The following is a 20,496-nucleotide window of genomic DNA, read 5'->3' on the forward strand; positions in this document are numbered from 1 at the left end:
TATAATCATATAAGTCAAAGTCACAAATCACGTGGTAAAAAGCTGATGAAATGTACGTAAATTCGATAAACAAATGACAGAGGTGATAATATGGTACCATACATATCGGTTCTCTCAAGCAGGTTGTTTAGCATAGGCGGTGTCCTATATAACTATAGCTAGTATATATCTGTGAGTTGTTTTTAGCGTTGAGAACTTGGGCGGCGTTTTGTGGGTACCCATTTTGTGCTAGACAGATGACAATAAACATAGGGATAACGATGCAAAATTAAAATCTGTTATTTTTCAACCAATTTAAACATTATATGTTAGTATTTTGTTTCAATATTCCAATAAAGAAAGAATTACGAAAATCTGACTTGTAGTTTTCGAAATATAAGGTCTAAAACATCTCCGAAAATGATCGTTTTTGGCCACGAACGTTGTAAACAAATTGCGCCCTCAGTCGACAATTGTATGAACCACACCGTTTTTTTATAAAATAATTACAAATAATTACATTTTATAGTAATTTATTTTATATATCAACATTGGAAATATCAATAAAATATGTTATTAAATGTTTACAAAATATATAAAGTTGTTTATTTAACAGAATTCGTACAAATTCATTGCTCTAAATTTGTGTAGTAACATCAGTACAGACAGACCATGTGACTTCGCGGTACACGCGAGAGAAAACATTCCGCTGTGGGTGATTCGCGTCCACCAATCAAATAGCCAGGATCCAAAATCATTCAACCGTGAGCTCTGCCGATCGCTGGAAATCTCAGCTTTGATTGGCTTACGATGACATCATATCACAAAATGGTGGTTTTGTAGTTGAGCCTCACGTAATTTTCACAATTTTATTTAAAAAATGAAATAAATGGACCTGCTTTATGGTATGTGTGATTTTTCTCTAAAAGATTTAAATAATAAAGGCTTCATACAGAGAAAAAACCGTTTTTTTGGCACTTATAATAAATATTTCTCAGAGAAAAAAGCACATGGCATGTAGAACTATATTATCTTGGCGTAGGAAGACAAACAAATCCCAGGTCATGAGAGGTTCAACTACAAAAACAAGGTTGAATAGGTTAGGTCACTGGACCGTCGAAGGTTTTTGAGTAAACAATCTACCGCGTATGGTCGTACGCGCTAGACAGTACGATATTTTAACCACATTTTTTACATGTTTGGTTGAATATAATGACGATAAAAAATAGTTGATCTTATGGAATGATATGTAAATAAATAAATACTCAAAAGAATTATGTTTACAGTTCAATTATTTTCAGAATAATATTACATAAAAATGTGTTTACCAATGGACAAATAATCGCGTCAATGACATAGCGCGCATGGTAACGTACGCGGAGTTGAATCGTGGCAATAACAATGGAGTCAACTCTTGGTAACCCTAATAAACAATGGATACCGATTTCAAATTAGAACCAAAATGTATTTATTATACGTTTTCTTATTGTTACAGTTTAAAGGCCCATTTATACTAGGACGATAACTATGGACGATAAATATATAAACCTGCATTTTTTTTACATAAAACAAAATAAATTAGAAAGGTTTTCGTTCTAGAACTATAGGATAATCATTCATGCTGTCTTTGATAAAAATAATATTTTTAAAATTCCAATCAAATGACGTCATGATAAATAAAAACAATAAAATCATTGTATTGTCACGATATTATTGCTCTTACTAATCATGACGTCATTTGATTGGACGTGTGAACAGGGCTCGATTTTTGAAATTTTACTAGCTAGACCACTGGGCTTGTTCAATGTGAGTTTCACTAGCCCACTGGATGTTTCACTAATCCGCTTATTGACTAAATCTTACTGGGTATATACCGCACACCTGAATCAAAACTAACTAAACTACTGTAAGTTCTAGTTAGTTTATACAGTAGGCCTATGCTGTAGTTTAAAGGTCAATAACCATACTATCGGCTATTCTTGTACAAAATGTGCCATTAGACTGGATAGAAACACACATGTTTTAAACAATTTAAAACGAAAAAAAAATTCATAAGACCACAATTTTCAAAGTTATATTATTATTATATTATTATATTACATAGCCTATATAAATACGCGAACGTGATTGGTTGAAACTGCATCACATGACTACCGCTGCGAGGATCGTAAATCGTATATATCCTCGAGAACGATGATATTGACTGTGTAATTTTCGCGTAATAATCGTGTCCCCTGTCATTAATCATATAAATTCTCGAGTACGATGATATTGACTGTGTAATTTTCGTGTGCAACACTCGAGTTTGCCGATAAATAAACAAAAGTCATCTACTCGATCTTGAACTCGGGTGGAATTGTCACTCCATCGCAAGACAACGTTTCATCCGCTGGGCCACGGAATTTGCTTGAAGAAATTAATCTTCTAAACTATTTAAGCTATGCATACATAGCGCCCTCATTTGTTATAAGTCCACCCTAGTAGTAACCTAGTAACTAGTACGCGCTGAACATCCGGTAATTCGGCTCCTCGAAGATCGAGAGAAGACGAATTGTTTATTCGGCCTACCTGATTATAAATTCTTCTGTTAATTTAAACGACCTAGGCCTAAGTGAATATTTTATTGCCAAGGAATCATTAATTAGTAATTATCTGTATATTATTCTTCGCAAGGTAAGGTGTCTAGGCAGGCTTGTTTTAAATACAATACAAATACTATAGGAGGCCTAGCCTAGCTTCACCCAACCCAGCAGACTTGTTCTTGGCTATATAATATAACAGATATTGCCTTTTATATCGGTTAAATATAAGATTTGACATCCCCTCGGGAATGATATTAAGTTCTCGGGGAATATATATTTCCCTCAGCTGGCGCTTCGGAAAATATATATTCCCTCGAACTTAATATCATTCCCTCGAGGATGTCAAATCTTATATTTAACCTCTAAGCAGTCAATATCTGTATAATATTTGACTAATAGTTCAAAGGTCAATAGTTGTAGAATCGGCCATTTTTGTAAAAACATTTCATTATAATAAATATGAATGTATAGTTTCTGAACAATTTGAGCCCTATTTCGTGTCTCTCCGATTATTGGTTACTGAGATACGATAAATCAAGGTCAAAGGTCAAAATGCCAGAAATAAGACTTGCATCCATTTTTTGAGAAAATGTGTCATTAAAGTGAATATAAAAACATATATTTAAAACATTTTGACACCAAAATTAATTATCTTTGACAAGTGGTTCTCGAGATATAGGGTAATTATAAAAAATGGCCGCCATTTTTAATTATGCAAATTAAAGGCTTAGATGGCCGAATTTCGCTTGGGATCTGCCATATTCGTAATCAGCAAGGTCGAAATATCCTAAATCAAGTGGATCCCAGCTTCTACCCAAAAATGCTTCTTGATTCGTTTTCTAGGCTGTTTTTTCAGAAATCTACTAGGCCTAGCCTAGGCCTATAATTAGGTATCCCAATGAAAGCGCACAGAGGGGTATCACTTTTGAAATATTGACGAAATTCGAAAAAGTAGTATGACTTTGATGTTAAATAAATCGTATTCAATCTTAATTAATACTTACAAAATTTATATTGTTTGAAAGTACTTGTTTTAATCTTTGTATAAGTGTGTTTATAATTAAAATTAATGAATTAGTTGCCGAGAAAATGCGATTTTAAAACGGTTCTAAAATCCCGTCGAGCCGATTTCCGCGCGTTGAAAACCTCATCGGAAAATCCCCATCAGTTTTCAAAACACGATCGCACGATTACCATTGGAGCTAGCGGATTAATTTTTGTTGTATGTTATCAGGCTTTAAATAAGCTTTAATTTGATACGAAAATCGTCTTCTATAAATAGGTTTTTCGTAACGAAAAGTCAATTTTTGTGACAAAAATCCAATTTTGATTCACCGTTTATGGAAAAATATTATGGATTTTGGTATTAAATTATAGCTAAATCTACATTGAAATCGATAAAACATAGTTTACAAACGTATTGTGCATGGTAATTGAGCGAACTACATTTTAAAATGGTGCATGAGGCGTAAATCCCGTTCAAAATTTTAAAGATCCAACCATTATAATCCGGTGAATATTGTAGTGAGTAAAATATTGTACTCTAAAATACGCGCGTGTTTGTTGTGGCGTTTTCCGTTAAATACATTAATGCACCCTATCAGCGAATGGTACGTTCCATATTTTGAACACGTTGTTTAGTTTTCCTCGCTCGAGTTCGACCGGCTCGACGCGAGATGTGTGACAGCAGCGATGTCGGAGATTGACATGTCCTTTTCCGTCGTAGAATATCTGGTTTTACACATTAATTTAACAACTTAAAATTAATGTAATGTGCGGAAGATTTATTATGCAAGTATACAATGCAAATGCGTTAGGTTAAAATGTACCGAGGAAATTTATTAAGCTAATTTACCAACGTTACATTTGACTCTGTATACGGCGGCCGAAAGTCATTAACTGCGACCGAAATACTTTAACGGAGCGACTACTGATCGCGAGTAAGCCGTGACTTGGCCTAAACTTTAGCTCCGTATTTCAATTTAATAACGTAATAATACGAAAAGAAAACAATTTTTATAATGTTATATATACTATTCAGGTAAACAATTAATTGTTTTAATTAACATTGATTATTTTAAATGAGTTTATTTTGACCCATATTGTGCGTTTGCCTTAAAAGAGCATATCTTACTTAGCTTAGATTTGGTGTCATAATCATATGGGCCTAAAATCTTGTTTTACGTATTCAAAAGTTATATATAATAGTATTTATGATTGAAATTATAAATATAAAGTATATTATAAAATATTCTAATAATTATACTTACCGAAAATTAGTGTAAAAGAAAGGAAACAGTACACACCGTTTTTAACATACTTTTTCATTTTTTCTTTTTATAATTTTAAATTTCACCATTAAAAAAAATTTTTTTTTTCATATACACATCTAAAATATATTTATTAATGAAATATACACTACATTCTAACAAGTACAAAAAAAATTAAATGAATTAGTACAGTAGTTCAAAAGTTACAGATCATTGAAAAATTGCAGTTTTTTCATTTTTTAGGGAATTCCAGCAAAAATGGGCGTTAAATGCTTTCCTACCACTTTGCGGACCAATAATTTAAAAAATAGGTTTCGTTGAGGCTCCAAAAAAAATAGAGTTGTACAACTCTGTGATATCTATAGGTTTAACAAAATTCAAAACTTTTAACTAATTATTGTAAAAGTTATAACCTTTTAAAAATGCTTCCAATTTCAACTGCAAAAAACACCATTTTTAGGCAAAAAATCGTATATTTTTTTACCACTTTAAATAACCATAACTTTAGAACGGGTAATCGGATTTCAATCATTTAAATCGCAAAATGCTAATTACATTAAGTTCTTTATGGTTAACTGAAAGAAAATGTAAAAAAATTAATCTGAATTTTTTCATTGGGATACCTACTATAATAAATAATATAGGGCTAGTTAGGCCTAGAACTAGGCCTAGAAATTAAAAACAAAAATTAAGTACCTGTATTTCACAAAGTAATACAAAAAAAATATTAATGACAAGTTACTAAGTATCATTTGAATATTACATCTTAAAAATGTAATTAAGGAAAGGGTATTTGGCTGTGTTTACATACGGCGGTCACACACGCGATGCTTGCTAGAAGAGCTAGACCAGCTGCTGGGATGGTGAGACTAGAGGACATGTTTTGTCACTAAATTTGGGTAACCAAATTGGTTGATTTTTTTCGGAGAAAAAAAATTAATTAAAATTCCAAAGACAGAAGTGAAGCATCTTCCTCTAATTAATAAAAATAGGCCTACTTCTATTAAATTTTTTTTTTTATTAACTATATTTTATACATTAAAATTGATTTGTTCAATAAAAGCAACCATTTGGTTGGTACTTGTTCTGGCTTAAAAGACTAGTTGAGGCATTTATCTGACACCGCACTGGATACACTGTGAGGTGTAATGGAAGTAAATTGGCACTTGAAAGCAGACAGGGGAATCCCCTTATTGGTGACTTGACACGCTGATTTAAGGAGCGTGATTAGTTGCTCTCCTTCGTTAACGTTAACGAGGAACGTGATTGCGAAGGCGCTCTATAAAAATGATGGACTACAAACAATTAGGCCAGTGGCTAGAGTATTTTAATAATGCATTTTAAAAGTCTAGGCCTAAATATTCTCTAGCCTAATTATTTACACACTAGACACCCGGGCTTGTTGGGTGGAAGATTGACTAACCCAGAGCAGTTTTAACTAGACATTGTACGCCGGACTAGTGAAATATCGAGCCCTGGTGAAAATATCATTTTCATCAAAGGAAGCATAGAAGGTTATTCTATAGTTTTAGAATGAAAAGTTTTTATATTTCTTTTGTTTTATGTATGAAAAATGCACATTTGTCTATTTATCGTCGATCGTTATCGTCCTAGTGTAAATGGGCCTTAAACCATAAAGAAAATCAGGAAGCCACTAACAACTCCTGTGACCTAAAGGAAGGGTGTTAGAACGTAGCTTGAATTTTAGGCTAGCACATAGAAAGTCTGTACAATTCAATAGATATTTTTCAAGGTACGGATTAAACTTAATAAGAGAGTATGTCTGAAGTGACGACTTTCTTAGCATTACACTTTTCCAAAATTCAATGTTTGTGTCATGCATCACCTAAAATCTCTTAGCCCAATGACTATCAAGGTCATTGCCAAGGTAGGAAGTTTCGAAAATCTAATCGATGTCCAAATTAATAGACACACACGTCTTAGCAAAACTGCGGATCAGTTTATAGCGTGGCTCTACATTTGTTGTTGAATTTAGACACGTATTAAGCATAAAATTAGGCCAACAGTGTTTATCCATGTTCATTACATAATTAATAAATTTGGCTCTAGATATATCTTGAATAACTTTAATTGGAACTGTCGTGGTTCGGGAATCCTTAATTTTGATTTGCTAGTTTTAGACCATTAAGGTTTGGTCTGTGAAGCCATGTATCCCATGCAACAAAACAATATGCAAGATGAGGCTGTGTTTACTCAGTATCGTTTATTTTCTTAACAGAAAAAAAATCCTGTATGAAACAACGTAATAATTATTATTATTTCATATCATACTCATACAGTACAGAAAGAAAATACTGCAACTTTACCTACGAAGTAGCTTCGTAGATAGAACGTAGGCTACGTTGTTGGCTTCGTAGGTTCCATTGTTTGGCTTCGTAACCTCAATAAACAACTTTCAATGAGCTACGTTCTGAACTTTGTAGGGAGTTCGTAACCTAAATAAACAACCCTACGATGTTCTTAGTGAAGTAAGGTGTGAAATTAATGTGTTAAATTTAACTGGCGGAGGACAAAGTTGTAAATTAATATACTCTCTGCTTACCGCAATCTCTCATGTTTTTTTTAATCAGTACGAGCACGAGTGGGTGACTACCGTCTGACGACGATAAAACAGTAATTAAGATCGTGTACCTGGATTTTGTGTCACATGACATGAAACATAATACTCTCTAAACTGCTCAGCTCACATGTTTTTTCCCCTCCAAATTCTGGTCGGGCCTTTTTCTTTATACATGTCGTAATCATTTTAAAAGGCGTATTATGTATGTTAAATCTTAATATGGAATATATATTTATTTTGCATATATTTTGTTGGTGTCCTAGCCTAATTGTCGTTGTTTTTATAATTCGCTAACCAAACAAGGTAGGAATAAATAATGTATAGTATAGGCCGCCAAAACAGGCTAGGCCTAGCCTCGACTCTCTACGTGAGCTGAGGTCCACCGGCCCGATGTCGTTTCGTCTGCGGATTTCCGTCCAAATTAGGATAACCGATGCGTAGGGTGGCTACAAAAATTGACCTATCTTTAGGTAGGATTTTAATTAGCAAACAATACATTGTTTGTTTGCATTGTCCATGCTTCTACGAACCACCCTACGATCGCGGCGTAGCCTAGATTTCATAACAATACATCGTAGGCTACGAACAATACATCGTAGGCTACGAACAATACATCGTAGACTAAGAACAATACATCGTAGGCTACAAACAATACATCGTAAGAGAGAACAATACATCGTAGGCTACAAACAATACATTGTATGCTACAAACAATTACCTACGAAAGCCTACGCGTAGATACGAAGCAGCAATTTCTTTCTGTACTGTAGTAATATAATTGAACAATAAAAACTATCACAAGCTTACTATAATATGGTCAATACAGTAGAACCTGTGTTTTACGTTCCCTTGATTTTACGTACGCTTAAAATAACCGATGACGTCATCATTTTCTTACATTGAGGGCGCAATTTAACAACAACAAAGCACACAAAGCCACAATATGATGGCTGTGTGTGGAATTCTGCTGTGTGTTTGAGTCAAGCTACGCACGTGCATTTAAGCAGCGACTGTTTTTATTGATAGAAAATACAAGAACATTGATATTTTACACTTTATTTAAACATCTCACAGCCTGTATATACTGTACAGTACTGTACTTTTCTAGCCTGGCCTGAATAGTCTAGGCAAGGCCTAGCTAGTGACAACCTGCATGCTGTTCAATAAAGTAGACAAACAGGGTAGCCTTTATAGCTACGATCTCTACGTATTTGGGGTCAATTTAAGGTCAACCTTGATTTTACGAATCCTTTGTTTTACGTACGCCTTTTGGTCCCGTACCGTACGTAAAATGGAGGTTCTACTGTATTGCTAATCAAACTGATTTTTGAGTCGAGAAACATAGTTTTGTATTGTATTTTTTGCTACACAATTTTAGAAAAGTGTAGCAAAAAGGTTGTTTTGTATAACTTTTTGCTATGCTACACTGGCGAAATTATTCCCTGACACTGTATTTGTATTTAAAAGGGTATTTTGCTTACACAAGGCATGTTATTTCATTAGAAATGTTTTTTTTTAATTACTAAATCAGATAAGGTAGATTGTACGATTATCATTTATGTGTTACTTAATATTGGCTGGCAATTTTTAATGTTTGTATACCGGCCTTCCTCTTACCTTGTATACCAAAATAAATAAATAATAATTATCCAATAAAACATTGTTTAAAAACAAGCGTGTTGAATGTGTTGAACCCGTTGAGCGTTCGCGTATCGTTCATTGAATACGTTAGACAATGGAATTCTATAGCGTTCAACACGTTGAAGTCGTTGAGCTTTGATGAAACGTTCAACAATGCGTCGGTGACATCAATAGTGAAACGGCTGTTATCGGTAACACGTTTCAAGTCGTCGCCGCTCTAGTTTTAACAATGGCTTTTGTGACGGACAGTTATTGTAAAAAAACAATATAGATATTTTAATTCATAGAAATAAGTATAAAAACCTTAGCAATACTCAGTGTTTCCACCATTCCAATCTTAGTTGCTGCTGATCATTATCAAATTATATTATATTACTGTTACAAAATGTTTACGCGGACAAGCTATACAAGCTATTGACCCAGATTCTGGTATTTGGTTACGAGGAACCGTTAAGGGAGTTTATCCCGACGCCGTTGTAGTATGCTGGACTGGCTATAATTCTGTAAGCCACGTCAAATTACAGTACGTAAGACTTCCAATGAAGAAACGACAGGCAACCCTAAAAAGTTACAAAGAGGAGACCTGGTCCAACGAGTATTAGCGTCGGGATTGAGAGGACCAACAGTTGCTGTTAAGTTTAATGATATATTTGCATCAGAGGTGAGTAATCAACATTCTTTTTTTTTGTTGGCTTTATGATATTTTAGTTCAAACAGCGATCATCTCTTTTAAAAATGTTAAGGAAGGGGTCGCTTTTTTAATTAAATTGTTTTACATATTTCCAAAAATGATATTGTTGCCCGTTTTAAATTAAATTTATTGTTAGTTAAAATACTTAATTATCTATGGTTTATTTATTTCGTTATAGGTTCATTCACTTTTGTTTTATGATATTTTAGTTCAACATCGAGCATCTCTTTCAAAAATGTTAAAGAATAGGTCGCCTTTTAATTAAATTGTTTTACATATTTCCAAAAATGATATTGTTAAATTTATTGTTAGTTAAAATACTCGACCCAACCAATGTATCGTTTTTTAAATGTATGGCAAATGTTTAAACTAAATATTTTTTTCTGATACAGGTAAAAGCAGAAACGGGGGAAACGATCCTATACGAATTTATGACCGAGGCAGACGACGAACGAGTTGACAAAGATGACGATGGTATTGATGGTGATGGCGACAATGATGGTGATGGCGACAATGTAGATAACATACCAGAACCTGCACCAAAAAGAAGACGCCGTCAGAGTACTGTCGATGTTACAAAGAAGGTAGGCTTAAATTCTGTTTTTACATTACATACTGTACATTAAATTTTTCTGACATTGTATTAGATTACTTATCACAATGTTAATGTCACATAAATTTGACCAAAAATTGGTTTGAAAAAATGTATTTACCTTAACAAATGTAATTTAAAGCAAAAAATAGTCAAATTGTTTTGGGTTTTTTGCCGAAGTGAGTAACTTTATTGAAACTATAAAATAACCTATTCAAAGTCTGATTTTTTTTTAATCTTTATTTTTCATGGTTTTGGGGAAACAATATATCTTTAATACCTTGAAACCAAAAAAAAAAAAAACAAAACCATAACTGTACATGTGTCCCTTATTAATTACGTAATTTTTGCAGGTCGATTAATGAAGTTTCTTTTGTTTATATTTTATGTAGGCTGCGACAGTTATAGAAGTAACTCATTCGCCGCTACCACCAAATGCTGACTCTGACGAAGAATTTGAGAACAGATTCATGATCTATGACACCGACAACATCGACCTCCACAACGCAGACCAGATACTAGACGAACTGACCAACGACAACGACAAGGAAATGACATTTGCGAGTGACCGATGGGATGATGAGAATGAGATGGAGCGTCGCCAAGACCGACTTGAACTTAGACTGCACCAACAGGTGTCTGACATTATGGCAACTTTACAACAACAAACTACCATCAGACAACAACAGCCACAAGCAGCACAACACCAACCACCATTGAACAATGACCCACATCAAATACCACAGGACTTACGACGACGACTACTTAGCTTTACTGACGACCGACTAAAGATTGCACGACTATTGACTGAATACTTCTTTACCGAAGAAGAAAGATGCAATTGCAACACATCAGGATGAAACGGCGCTGCTCGACTCGACGCGACAAGATTGGACTACATTAAGACTGAAGTGTTTAACTTAGCTCCTGCCCCTGTTGCAGAAATGGATATCAGATGGAAAGAATGCCTTAAGTCGCGTAGACAAATTAAATTTAAACAGAGACACCAACGAGAGTAGGCCTAGATTTAACTATTGTAATTGTAATATATTTAAATTGTACTATTTTTTATTCTTTGCCATTATTAGCCTTTGTTTTGATTGCTATCATTTGTTTTCTATGTCTTTGATTTATAAATAAATAAAATTCAATTGTAATTATAGTTTGGCTTTTTGTTTTTATTGCTTTCGTTTGTTTTCTAGGTCTTTGGATAAATAAATAAAATCAATTGCAATTATAGTTTGGCTTTTTTTTTTATACTTTAATATATAATATATATAATAGCATGATTGAAATCAGGAATTTAATTACACATTAAAATATGGATCATACCACAGTAAATATGTACAGCATAAAACGTAATTTCCAGAGATAAATGGCAACTAAACATTATATATTACATTCGTTAAACTAAACACTTAAATATTAAAAACGCGAGATAAATGAGACGCGAAAAAAATCGGTAGCGGCACTAGTAACCCGTCGTGTGTCCCTTGCATGTAATAACAGCAGGTACGACGATTCTCAGATGGGATACATATTTCCTGCACAGTTTACGGTTCATCTTTGTTTTCCAAAACTGATTGATGCCTGCAACCAGTTCAGCCTTCACCATCGGTTTCCATTCCTATAAAATACAATCGTAAAATTACGTTATACAGAATAATTATAAACAATTTGTCAAAAATCCAAAATTTGTTCAAATGAAGTTTTCGTAGACAATTAATTCATGTTTTTAAACTGCAGTGTATGAACACCGATTTTTACTTACGGTACATTATGAGAATTAGACCAATAAAAGATGAATTGAATTACCTTTCGTAAAAAATCTTTAAGTTGATGCCACACAAGCTCGATGGGATTAAGGTCTGGTGACTCCGCCGGGGTTTTCCACCAATATATGTTCTCTCTTTTGAAATAATCGACAGCGTAACGCGAAGTATGTTTGGGATCGTTGTCCTGCATGAAACGGAATTTGTTATCTGTGAACTTTAGCTGAAACATACGGACAAAATACGTGATCTAAAATCGTGTTTACATAAAATTCTTTCCTCATTATCCCGTCAAATATTTTGATTGGCGTTGCTCCCTCTGTAGAAATTCCCGCCCATACATGTACTTTTGTTGGATGTTTGGCCGTAGGTTTCAATTTCGGTTGTTCATGCAGCTTCCTAAATGTAATTCTAGCATGATTATCAAGTTCAATTGTACATTCGTCTGTAAAGATAACACGTTTAAACTGTTCGGCATTTCGTATACATTTCACTGCGAAATCAAATCGATTAAATCCGATTCTTTGCTCCTATTAATTGGCAATATCTTGCACCTTCGCAAACCCATCCCAGTCTCCTACGTCGTCGTCTTACGGATCTGTCTGAAAATGTACAGCCTGTTTTCTCTTCCAATATATCCCGCAACTTACTTGAATTCAATTCTGAGTTGGCATCCATTTCGTTGTTTATAATTGCCAAGTGTTCGTCTCTAAATTTACTGGGCCGGCCAGTGCGAGCTTTATCGGCAATCGTCGAATTGCTATTGAATCGTTCCGAAATTCGCCGAGCGTTTCCTGTATCTGTTTGACAGTGTTACCACGGTCGCGTAAACGTATAATTCTGGATCTAGTAGTGTAAGGTGTTTTCATCATGAAATTTCTTTCGAATGTGTCCACAAAAATCTTTCCCAAAAACTCCCATCCCATTCATACAATGAAACAATAAGGTTTTGATTTTAAAGAAAATGCCTAACATTGCCTATTGTCTTGCATTTGATTAGTCATTCCTATTTATTGGTTATTCTATTTAACGCTTTTCTCTGCATGGGTTACATTAGGCGTCACAATAATTAATTAATTTATAATATAATATATGATAATTTTAGGGATAATAAAACTAAACGATTTGTTTCTTGTAATTACGCGTTATTTCATAATGAATGAACTCTTCACCTTTTGATCAGTTTGTTCCCCCATACGTCACGAAAAGCATGCATGAAAAAGACACGACCAAGGATCGTAAAATTAAGTATGTGTATTGTTGCCTTTCACGACGGGCGTTTTTGTTTTTACAATCAATTGAGAAATGTAGTACTGCAAAGTTTTTAGTTTGGAAATAATTAATTACGAAGTGACCTAGCCTCCATGATTCACCGCCGCCTTAACTTGGGTATTTACTACTCCAGTTTTAATATAGGCACACAGTAATTGAGGACATGACCACTACTGTAGATGCAAGGGCAGACGTAGCTCATACACACAGGCCTACTCGTTATGACGTTAGTAGTAGGCCTAGCCTAGTGTAATTTATTATTAAGCTAGGTTTCCACGGAAAAATACACATTATGTTTGTTTTCCTCATTATTTGTAATACTGTATTTTATACTATTACTACTACTACTAATACACACTGGTAATCTGTAAATACCATACTGTACGATTGTTATTTCAACGCAAACTCAACGCAACACATTGTGTTGGTTGAATAAAAAGTTCAACGAACTGAACACTTTCAACTCCAACGGACAACGCATTGTCAACACTTTAACAATGCGTTGAATGCGTTCAAAATCTGCAGTAATTCTGTCCGGTACTGTATTTCATACTACTAATCACGTCAACCTGGTAAGTTATCCAACTAACTTCAACATGGTATGTTATCCAATTAACTTCAACATGTATGCATTGCTATCTAATAAGAAAAAGCTGTACAGTATATCATTATCAAAGAGAAATTATTTAACAGTGAATTCATTGTTGTTACAATAATGAATGATAACAACTTAACTCGGTTATGCATTTACAGTATAGTAGGTATCCCAATGAAAAAATTCAGAATAATTTTAAAATTCAGTTAACCATAAAGAACTTAATGTAATTAGCATTTTGCAATTTAAATGATTGAAATCCGATTACCCGTTCTAAAGTTATGGTTATTAAAATGGTAAAAAATATACGATTTTTTTGGCCTAAAAATGGTTTGCAGTTGAAATTGGAAGCATTTTTAAAAGGTTATAACTTTTACAATAATTAGTTAAAAGTTTTGAATTTTGTTAAACCTATAGATATCACAGAGTTGTACAACTCTATTTTTTTTGGAGCCTCAACGAAACCTATTTTTTAAATTATTGGTCCGCAAAGTGGTAGGAAAGCATTTAGCGCCCATTTTTGCTGGAATTCCCAAAAAAAATGAAAAAACTGCAATTTTTCAATGATCTGTAACTTTTGAACTACTGTACTAATTCATTAAATTTTTTTTGTACTTGTTAGAATGTAGTGTATATTTCATTAATAAATATATTTTAGATGTGTATATGAAAAAAAAAATTTTTTTAATGGTGAAATTTAAAATTATTAAAAAAAAATGAAAAAGTATGTTAAAAACTGTGTGTACTGTTTCCTTTCTTTTACACTAATTTTCGGTAAGTATGATTATTAGAATATTTTAATATACTTTATATTATTAAATTTCAATCATAAATACTATTATATATAACTTTTGAATACGTAAAACAAGATTTTAGGCCCGTATGATTATGACACCAAATCTAAGCCGGGCTGCTAAGTATGATATGCTCTTTTAAGGCAAATGCACAATGGGTCAAAATAAACTCATTTAAAATAATCAACGTTAATTAAAACAATTAATTGTTTACCTGAATAGTATATATAACATTATAAAAATTGTTTTCTTTTCGTATTATTACGTTATTAAATTGAAATACGGAGCTAAAGTTTAGGCCAAGTCACGGCTTACTCGCGATCAGTAGTCGCTACCGTTAAAGTATTTCGGTCGCAGTTAATGACTTTCGACCGCCGTATACACCGAGTCAAATGTAACGTTGGTAAATTAGCTTAATAAATTTCTTTGGTACATTTTAACCTAACGCATTTGCATTGTACACTTGGATAATAAATCTTCCGCACATTACATCAATTTTAAGTTGTTAAATTAATGTTTAAAACCAGATATTCTACGACGGAATAGGACATGTCAATCTCCGACATCGCTGCTGTCACGCATCTCGCGTCGAGCCGGCCGAAGTCGAGCGAGGAAAACTAAAACAACGTGTTCAAAATATGGAACGTACCATTCGCTGATAGGGTGCATTGATGTATTAAACGGAAAACGTCACAACAAACTAGCGCGTACTTTACAGTACAATATTTTACTCACTACAATATTCACCGGATTATAATGGTTCAATCTTCAAAATTCTGAACGGGATTTACGCCTCATGCACCATTTTAAAATGTAGTTCGCACAATTACCATGCACAATACGTTTGTAATCTATGTTTTATCGATTTCAATGTAGATTTAGCTATAATTTAATACCAAAATCCATAAAATTTTTCCATAAACGGTGATTCAAAATTGTTTTTTTGTCACCAAAATTGATCTTTCGTTACGAAAAACCTATTTATAGAAGACGATTTTCACATCAAATTAAAGCTCATTTAAAGCCTGATGACATACAACAAAAATTAATCCGCTAGCTTCAATGGTAATCGTGCGATTGTGTTTTGAAAACTGATGGGGATTTTCCGATGAGGTTTTCAACGCGCGGAAATCGGCTCGACGGGATTTTAGAACCGTTTTAAAATCGCATTTTCTCGGCAACTACTTCATTAATTTTAATTGTAAACACACTTATACATAGATTAAAACAAGTACTTTCAAACAATATACATTTTTTAAGTATTAATTGTAAAAGGCTCCGGCCTCCCTAACTTGTGTGGGATTGCGGTTGACACGTGCAACAATAATGATACTGTACCAGGTAAATCGTCTTGATTTGATCTCCCAACAAACATTTATTGGAATATAAACAGGCAAGCAAAACAGGCTCAGTTTATAGCAGTTTAATTTACTTATACATTTTAGCATTTATTATTTGCTTTATTAGCAAGGAGAACACACCTCTCCCTGCCAGTCACCCAGGCCAAAGAGAAAGATGTCTCCTTGGATACCGCTCTCTAGGCTTGGGTGTCCAGCAGGGTTCCCATCCCCCATGGGCTATTCCATTATCAAAAAATCAAACAAAATCACTGAACCATAACATGTTCCCCGTGATGACTATACTTGGCCCCCAAGTATTGTAATCTGACACACTGTCGCAAGATAAAAGTATACTGATTATTAGATACCCGATTGTTGGTTGAAATAGCATTGGGATGCCACTCCCCGTTAAGACATTCTGCAATGGACTCCTAACCATCATTTCATGCCAACTGTTAAAGTGAAGATACTAAATACGGAGCCAGTACGGTCCCTCTCAATAGCAGAAGTATGAGGAATTTCCAATGCGAGTCCACCCATCATGGCCCTTGTTACCATGACACTCACCCGATCAGTAAAGTTCTGATCGCACCTCATGACCACTGCTAAAGGTTCACCCATAAGACTGCTTTCCAACACCACTAACAGCTCAAGGAGCATGACCAATCCAATAGGTGCCACCATACGGCTTTATACCTCAAAAACTATAACTACAACTCACAGGTTACCCTATAATCATTACCCTGTGACAGATCAGTACATTATATAATACAAGCTCCAGAGATTGTGTTACTTTAAACCATTATTATCAACTTTTCAATCATCTATAAATACATCTCATGTTACATGATACAAGAACCTGTGTGTACCTAATTATTTTCAAAATACCATATTATGACACCATAACATGCTGTACTCATAAACTTAAATACCTATTAACAATTAGGTAAACAATAGTAACATAATTATAACAATAACTCCTATTCAGTAAAGATTGATGAACACCAAACACTTTATCATCATAGATTATTTAGCTTCAAATGGTTTAACAATTACAGAAAAGTAGCACAAAACAATAGAAGGTGTGCATACGTAAAATACAAGTTCATAAAATAAGTCAACACTTAATGGCGAGAAACTGTAGACTTTGGCCATTTCTCAGGGTTACTATGAAAAGCTCTAGTTGATCTTGATGATCGTCTGAGTTGTGGTCCTACTGGTTGGTGTATCGCATCCTGCTGTGGTAAGTCATGATGTGTAAATACCCAGGTTGGCATATCATCTTCTTCATCTGAGTCGCTTCCTACAATGTCTTCAGTTGTTGCTTCCCTTGGATCAACAATTAAGAGTTTTCTATTTACAGTACGTGTTGGGCCACCCAGGAGAGGCCGAATCTTGTAAACGTCTCCAGCGTTGTTAACCCAAACTATGATGTAGGCATCGTGATGAAACTTGTCTTCTAACTTGTGTCTGCCTTCAAAAGCACACCTTTTCAACAGTACACGATCTCCAACGCTCAGTTGTGGACTCATCTTATGTATATTTTGCTTCAGTGTAGAGTTTTCTAGTTTCCTTTCAATGTTATCTTTTGCCACTTGATGGGCTTGTTGTATAGTTTCCCTTCCCCGCATTTCTAGTTTTCTTTCCAGTCAGGGCATGTAACGGAATTCAATTACATATATTATTTGAATACACAATATGATCGCTGTATTGCATTTGTTTGTAAAATCTCCTGTGTAGAAGGACCTGCTTCGTTTTCCATAGCCATAGTATATAATATTCTTCCATAAACTGAGGTCTTCCTTGAATAACGTACTTTTTACCTTTATCTGGTCTTGTGTTCAATCCCACTTCTGACACCACTGTAAAAGGCTCAGGCCTCCCTAACTTGTGTGGGATTGCGGTTGACACGTGCAACAATAATGATACTGTACCAGGTAAATCGTCTTGATTTGATCTCACAACAAACATTTATTGGAATATAAACAGGCAAGCAAAACAGGCTCAGTTTATAGCAGTTTAATTTACTTATACATTTTAGCATTTATTATTTGCTTTATTAGCAAGGAGAACACACCTCTCCCTGCCAGTCACCCAGGCCAAAGAGAAAGATGTCTCCTTGGATACCGCTCTCTAGGCTTGGGTGTCCAGCAGGGTTCCCATCCCCCATGGGCTATTCCATTATCAAAAAATCAAACAAAATCACTGAACCATAACATTAATTAAGAGTGAACACGATTTATTTACCATCAAAGTCATACTACTTATTCGAATTTTTTTAATATTTCAAAAGTGATAAACCTCTGTACGCTTTCATTGGGATACCTAATATTAAACATGGAATATATTGATTTTGCATGTATTTTTTTATGTTGACGTTGGTGTATTTATAATTCGCTAAGCCAAGGTAGGATTAAATTAATAGCGTAAGCCTACTGTATAAAGAGGCCGCCGAAACTTGACTCGACTCCGATGTCGATTCGGCCAACGATGTCGTCTCGTCCGGCTAAATTAGGCTAACCAGTCAGTGCATAGGGTGGCTACAAAATAGTGAACAGTACATTGTTAATTTGCATTGTCCATGCTTTTTCTAAAGGCGATGACAATGGTGTTAACCCTACGATCGACGCGTAGATAATTATAACAACATTAGGCTACGATCTAGGCCTACATGTGTAAATACAGTGGTGGTCGTCGCCATGAAAGTGGTGGTCGGAAATTCCGAGTGGTGGACGGGGCCGACCACCCTGGCGAGAACCCTGAGAGTCAAATGTAACGTTGGTAAATTATTCTAATAAATTTCTTCGATACATTTAAACCTAATGCATTAGCATTGTATACTTGCATAATAAATCTCCCGCACATTACATCAATTTTAAGTTGTTAAATTAATGTGTAAAACCAGATATTCTATGACAGAATAGGACATGTCAATCTCCGACATCGCTGCTGTCACATACCTCGCGTCGAGCTGGCGAGGAAAACTAAACAGCCGTTCAAAATATGGAACGTACCATTCGCTGATAGGGTGCATTAATGTATTAAACGGAAAACGTCACAACTAGCGCGTACAATATTTTACTCACTACAATGTTCACCGGATTATAATAGTTCAATCTTTGAAATTCGGGATTTACGCCTCATGCACCATTTTAAAATGTAGTTCGCACAATTACCATGCACAATACGTTTGTAATCTATGTTTTATCGATGTCAATGTAGATTTAGCTATAATTTAATACCAAAATCCATAATATTTTTCCATAAACGGTTATTCAAAATTGTATTTTTTCACCAAAATTTACCTTTCGTTACGAAAAACCTATTTATAGAAGACGATTTTCATATCAAATTAAAGCTAATTTTCACAATTTAAAAAATAAAAATGGACATTCTTTATGGTATGTGTGATTTTTCTTTAAAAGATTTGAATAATAAATACTTCATATCGAGGCTTTTAATAAATATTTTTTTATTTTAAGAGAAAAATTCACATAGCATGTGGAACTATATTATCTTGGCGTAGGAAGACAAACAAATTCCAGGTCATGAGAGGCTCAACTTTAAAAAAAAGGTTGAATAGGGTAAGGTCACTGGTTACTTTTTGAGTAAACAATCTAGCGCGTATGATCGTACGCGCTAGATGATACGATATTTTAACTACATTTTTTACTTGTTTGGTTGGATGTAATGGAAATAAAAAATAGTTGATCTGGTGGAATGATTTGTAAATAAACAAACACTTGAAAGAATTATGTTTACAGTTCAATTATTTTCAGAATAATAATATATAAAAATGTGTTTACCAATGGCCAAATAATCGCGTCAATGACAGAAAAGTGTTGAAAAAATAGATGCTTACACACTGTTTAATAGGCTAGAGAAACGGTTTCCATCACACTTAATAGCAATACATAATGTAAATTTAAATAAATCCTTTCTAAATACTGTACGGATCTTTTTCGACGAACTAATAATAAACTTTGATCGAAAAACCTTCAAACATAATTAACATTTGGTAATGCAGTACTCCGAAAATGCCTCGATAGTGCATGTGTTGTGTACCGTGTTTTGGTGGTCTGTTAACCTCAGAGATATATACCCTACAGCCGGGTGAATAACTCAATGTAATTTGGTATACAATGATTGCAGTAATCGCCGTGTCTATAACACAAATCAAGAAACGCTAAATACGCCACATACTTTTTTCGGCCGTCCCGTGTACATAAAAGACATTTCATGTTTATTTTATGCCTATAAAATAATAAAAGAACACCATGTTTCTCGTTTATTTTTATCGTTTATACTGCATACCATAATATTATACAAAAAACCTTCATGCGCGAGAAAAAAGTTCCCGATATTACACTCCACTCAGGGGTGTAAA

The 20,496-nt window shown here is 34.2% G+C and overlaps 2 protein-coding genes across 2 annotated transcripts in view; both read left to right on the forward strand.

Annotated features, from left to right (window-relative positions):
• Window positions 1-20,496, forward strand: part of LOC140040738 (bifunctional purine biosynthesis protein ATIC-like) — a 117,560-nt gene that overhangs the window by 757 nt on the left and 96,307 nt on the right. The gene's annotated exons all lie outside the window — the stretch shown is intronic.
• Window positions 9,482-11,434, forward strand: LOC140039783 (uncharacterized). Its single transcript, XM_072085384.1, has 3 exons — window positions 9,482-9,714; window positions 10,137-10,328; window positions 10,729-11,434. Exons 2-3 carry the CDS (start codon window positions 10,176-10,178, stop codon window positions 11,194-11,196), a joined length of 621 nt encoding a protein of 206 aa, XP_071941485.1. The 5' UTR covers window positions 9,482-9,714; window positions 10,137-10,175; the 3' UTR covers window positions 11,197-11,434.

The sequence above is a fragment of the Antedon mediterranea genome, chromosome 2 (genome assembly GCF_964355755.1).
Source record: "Antedon mediterranea chromosome 2, ecAntMedi1.1, whole genome shotgun sequence".
NCBI classification, from domain to species: domain Eukaryota; kingdom Metazoa; phylum Echinodermata; class Crinoidea; order Comatulida; family Antedonidae; genus Antedon; species Antedon mediterranea.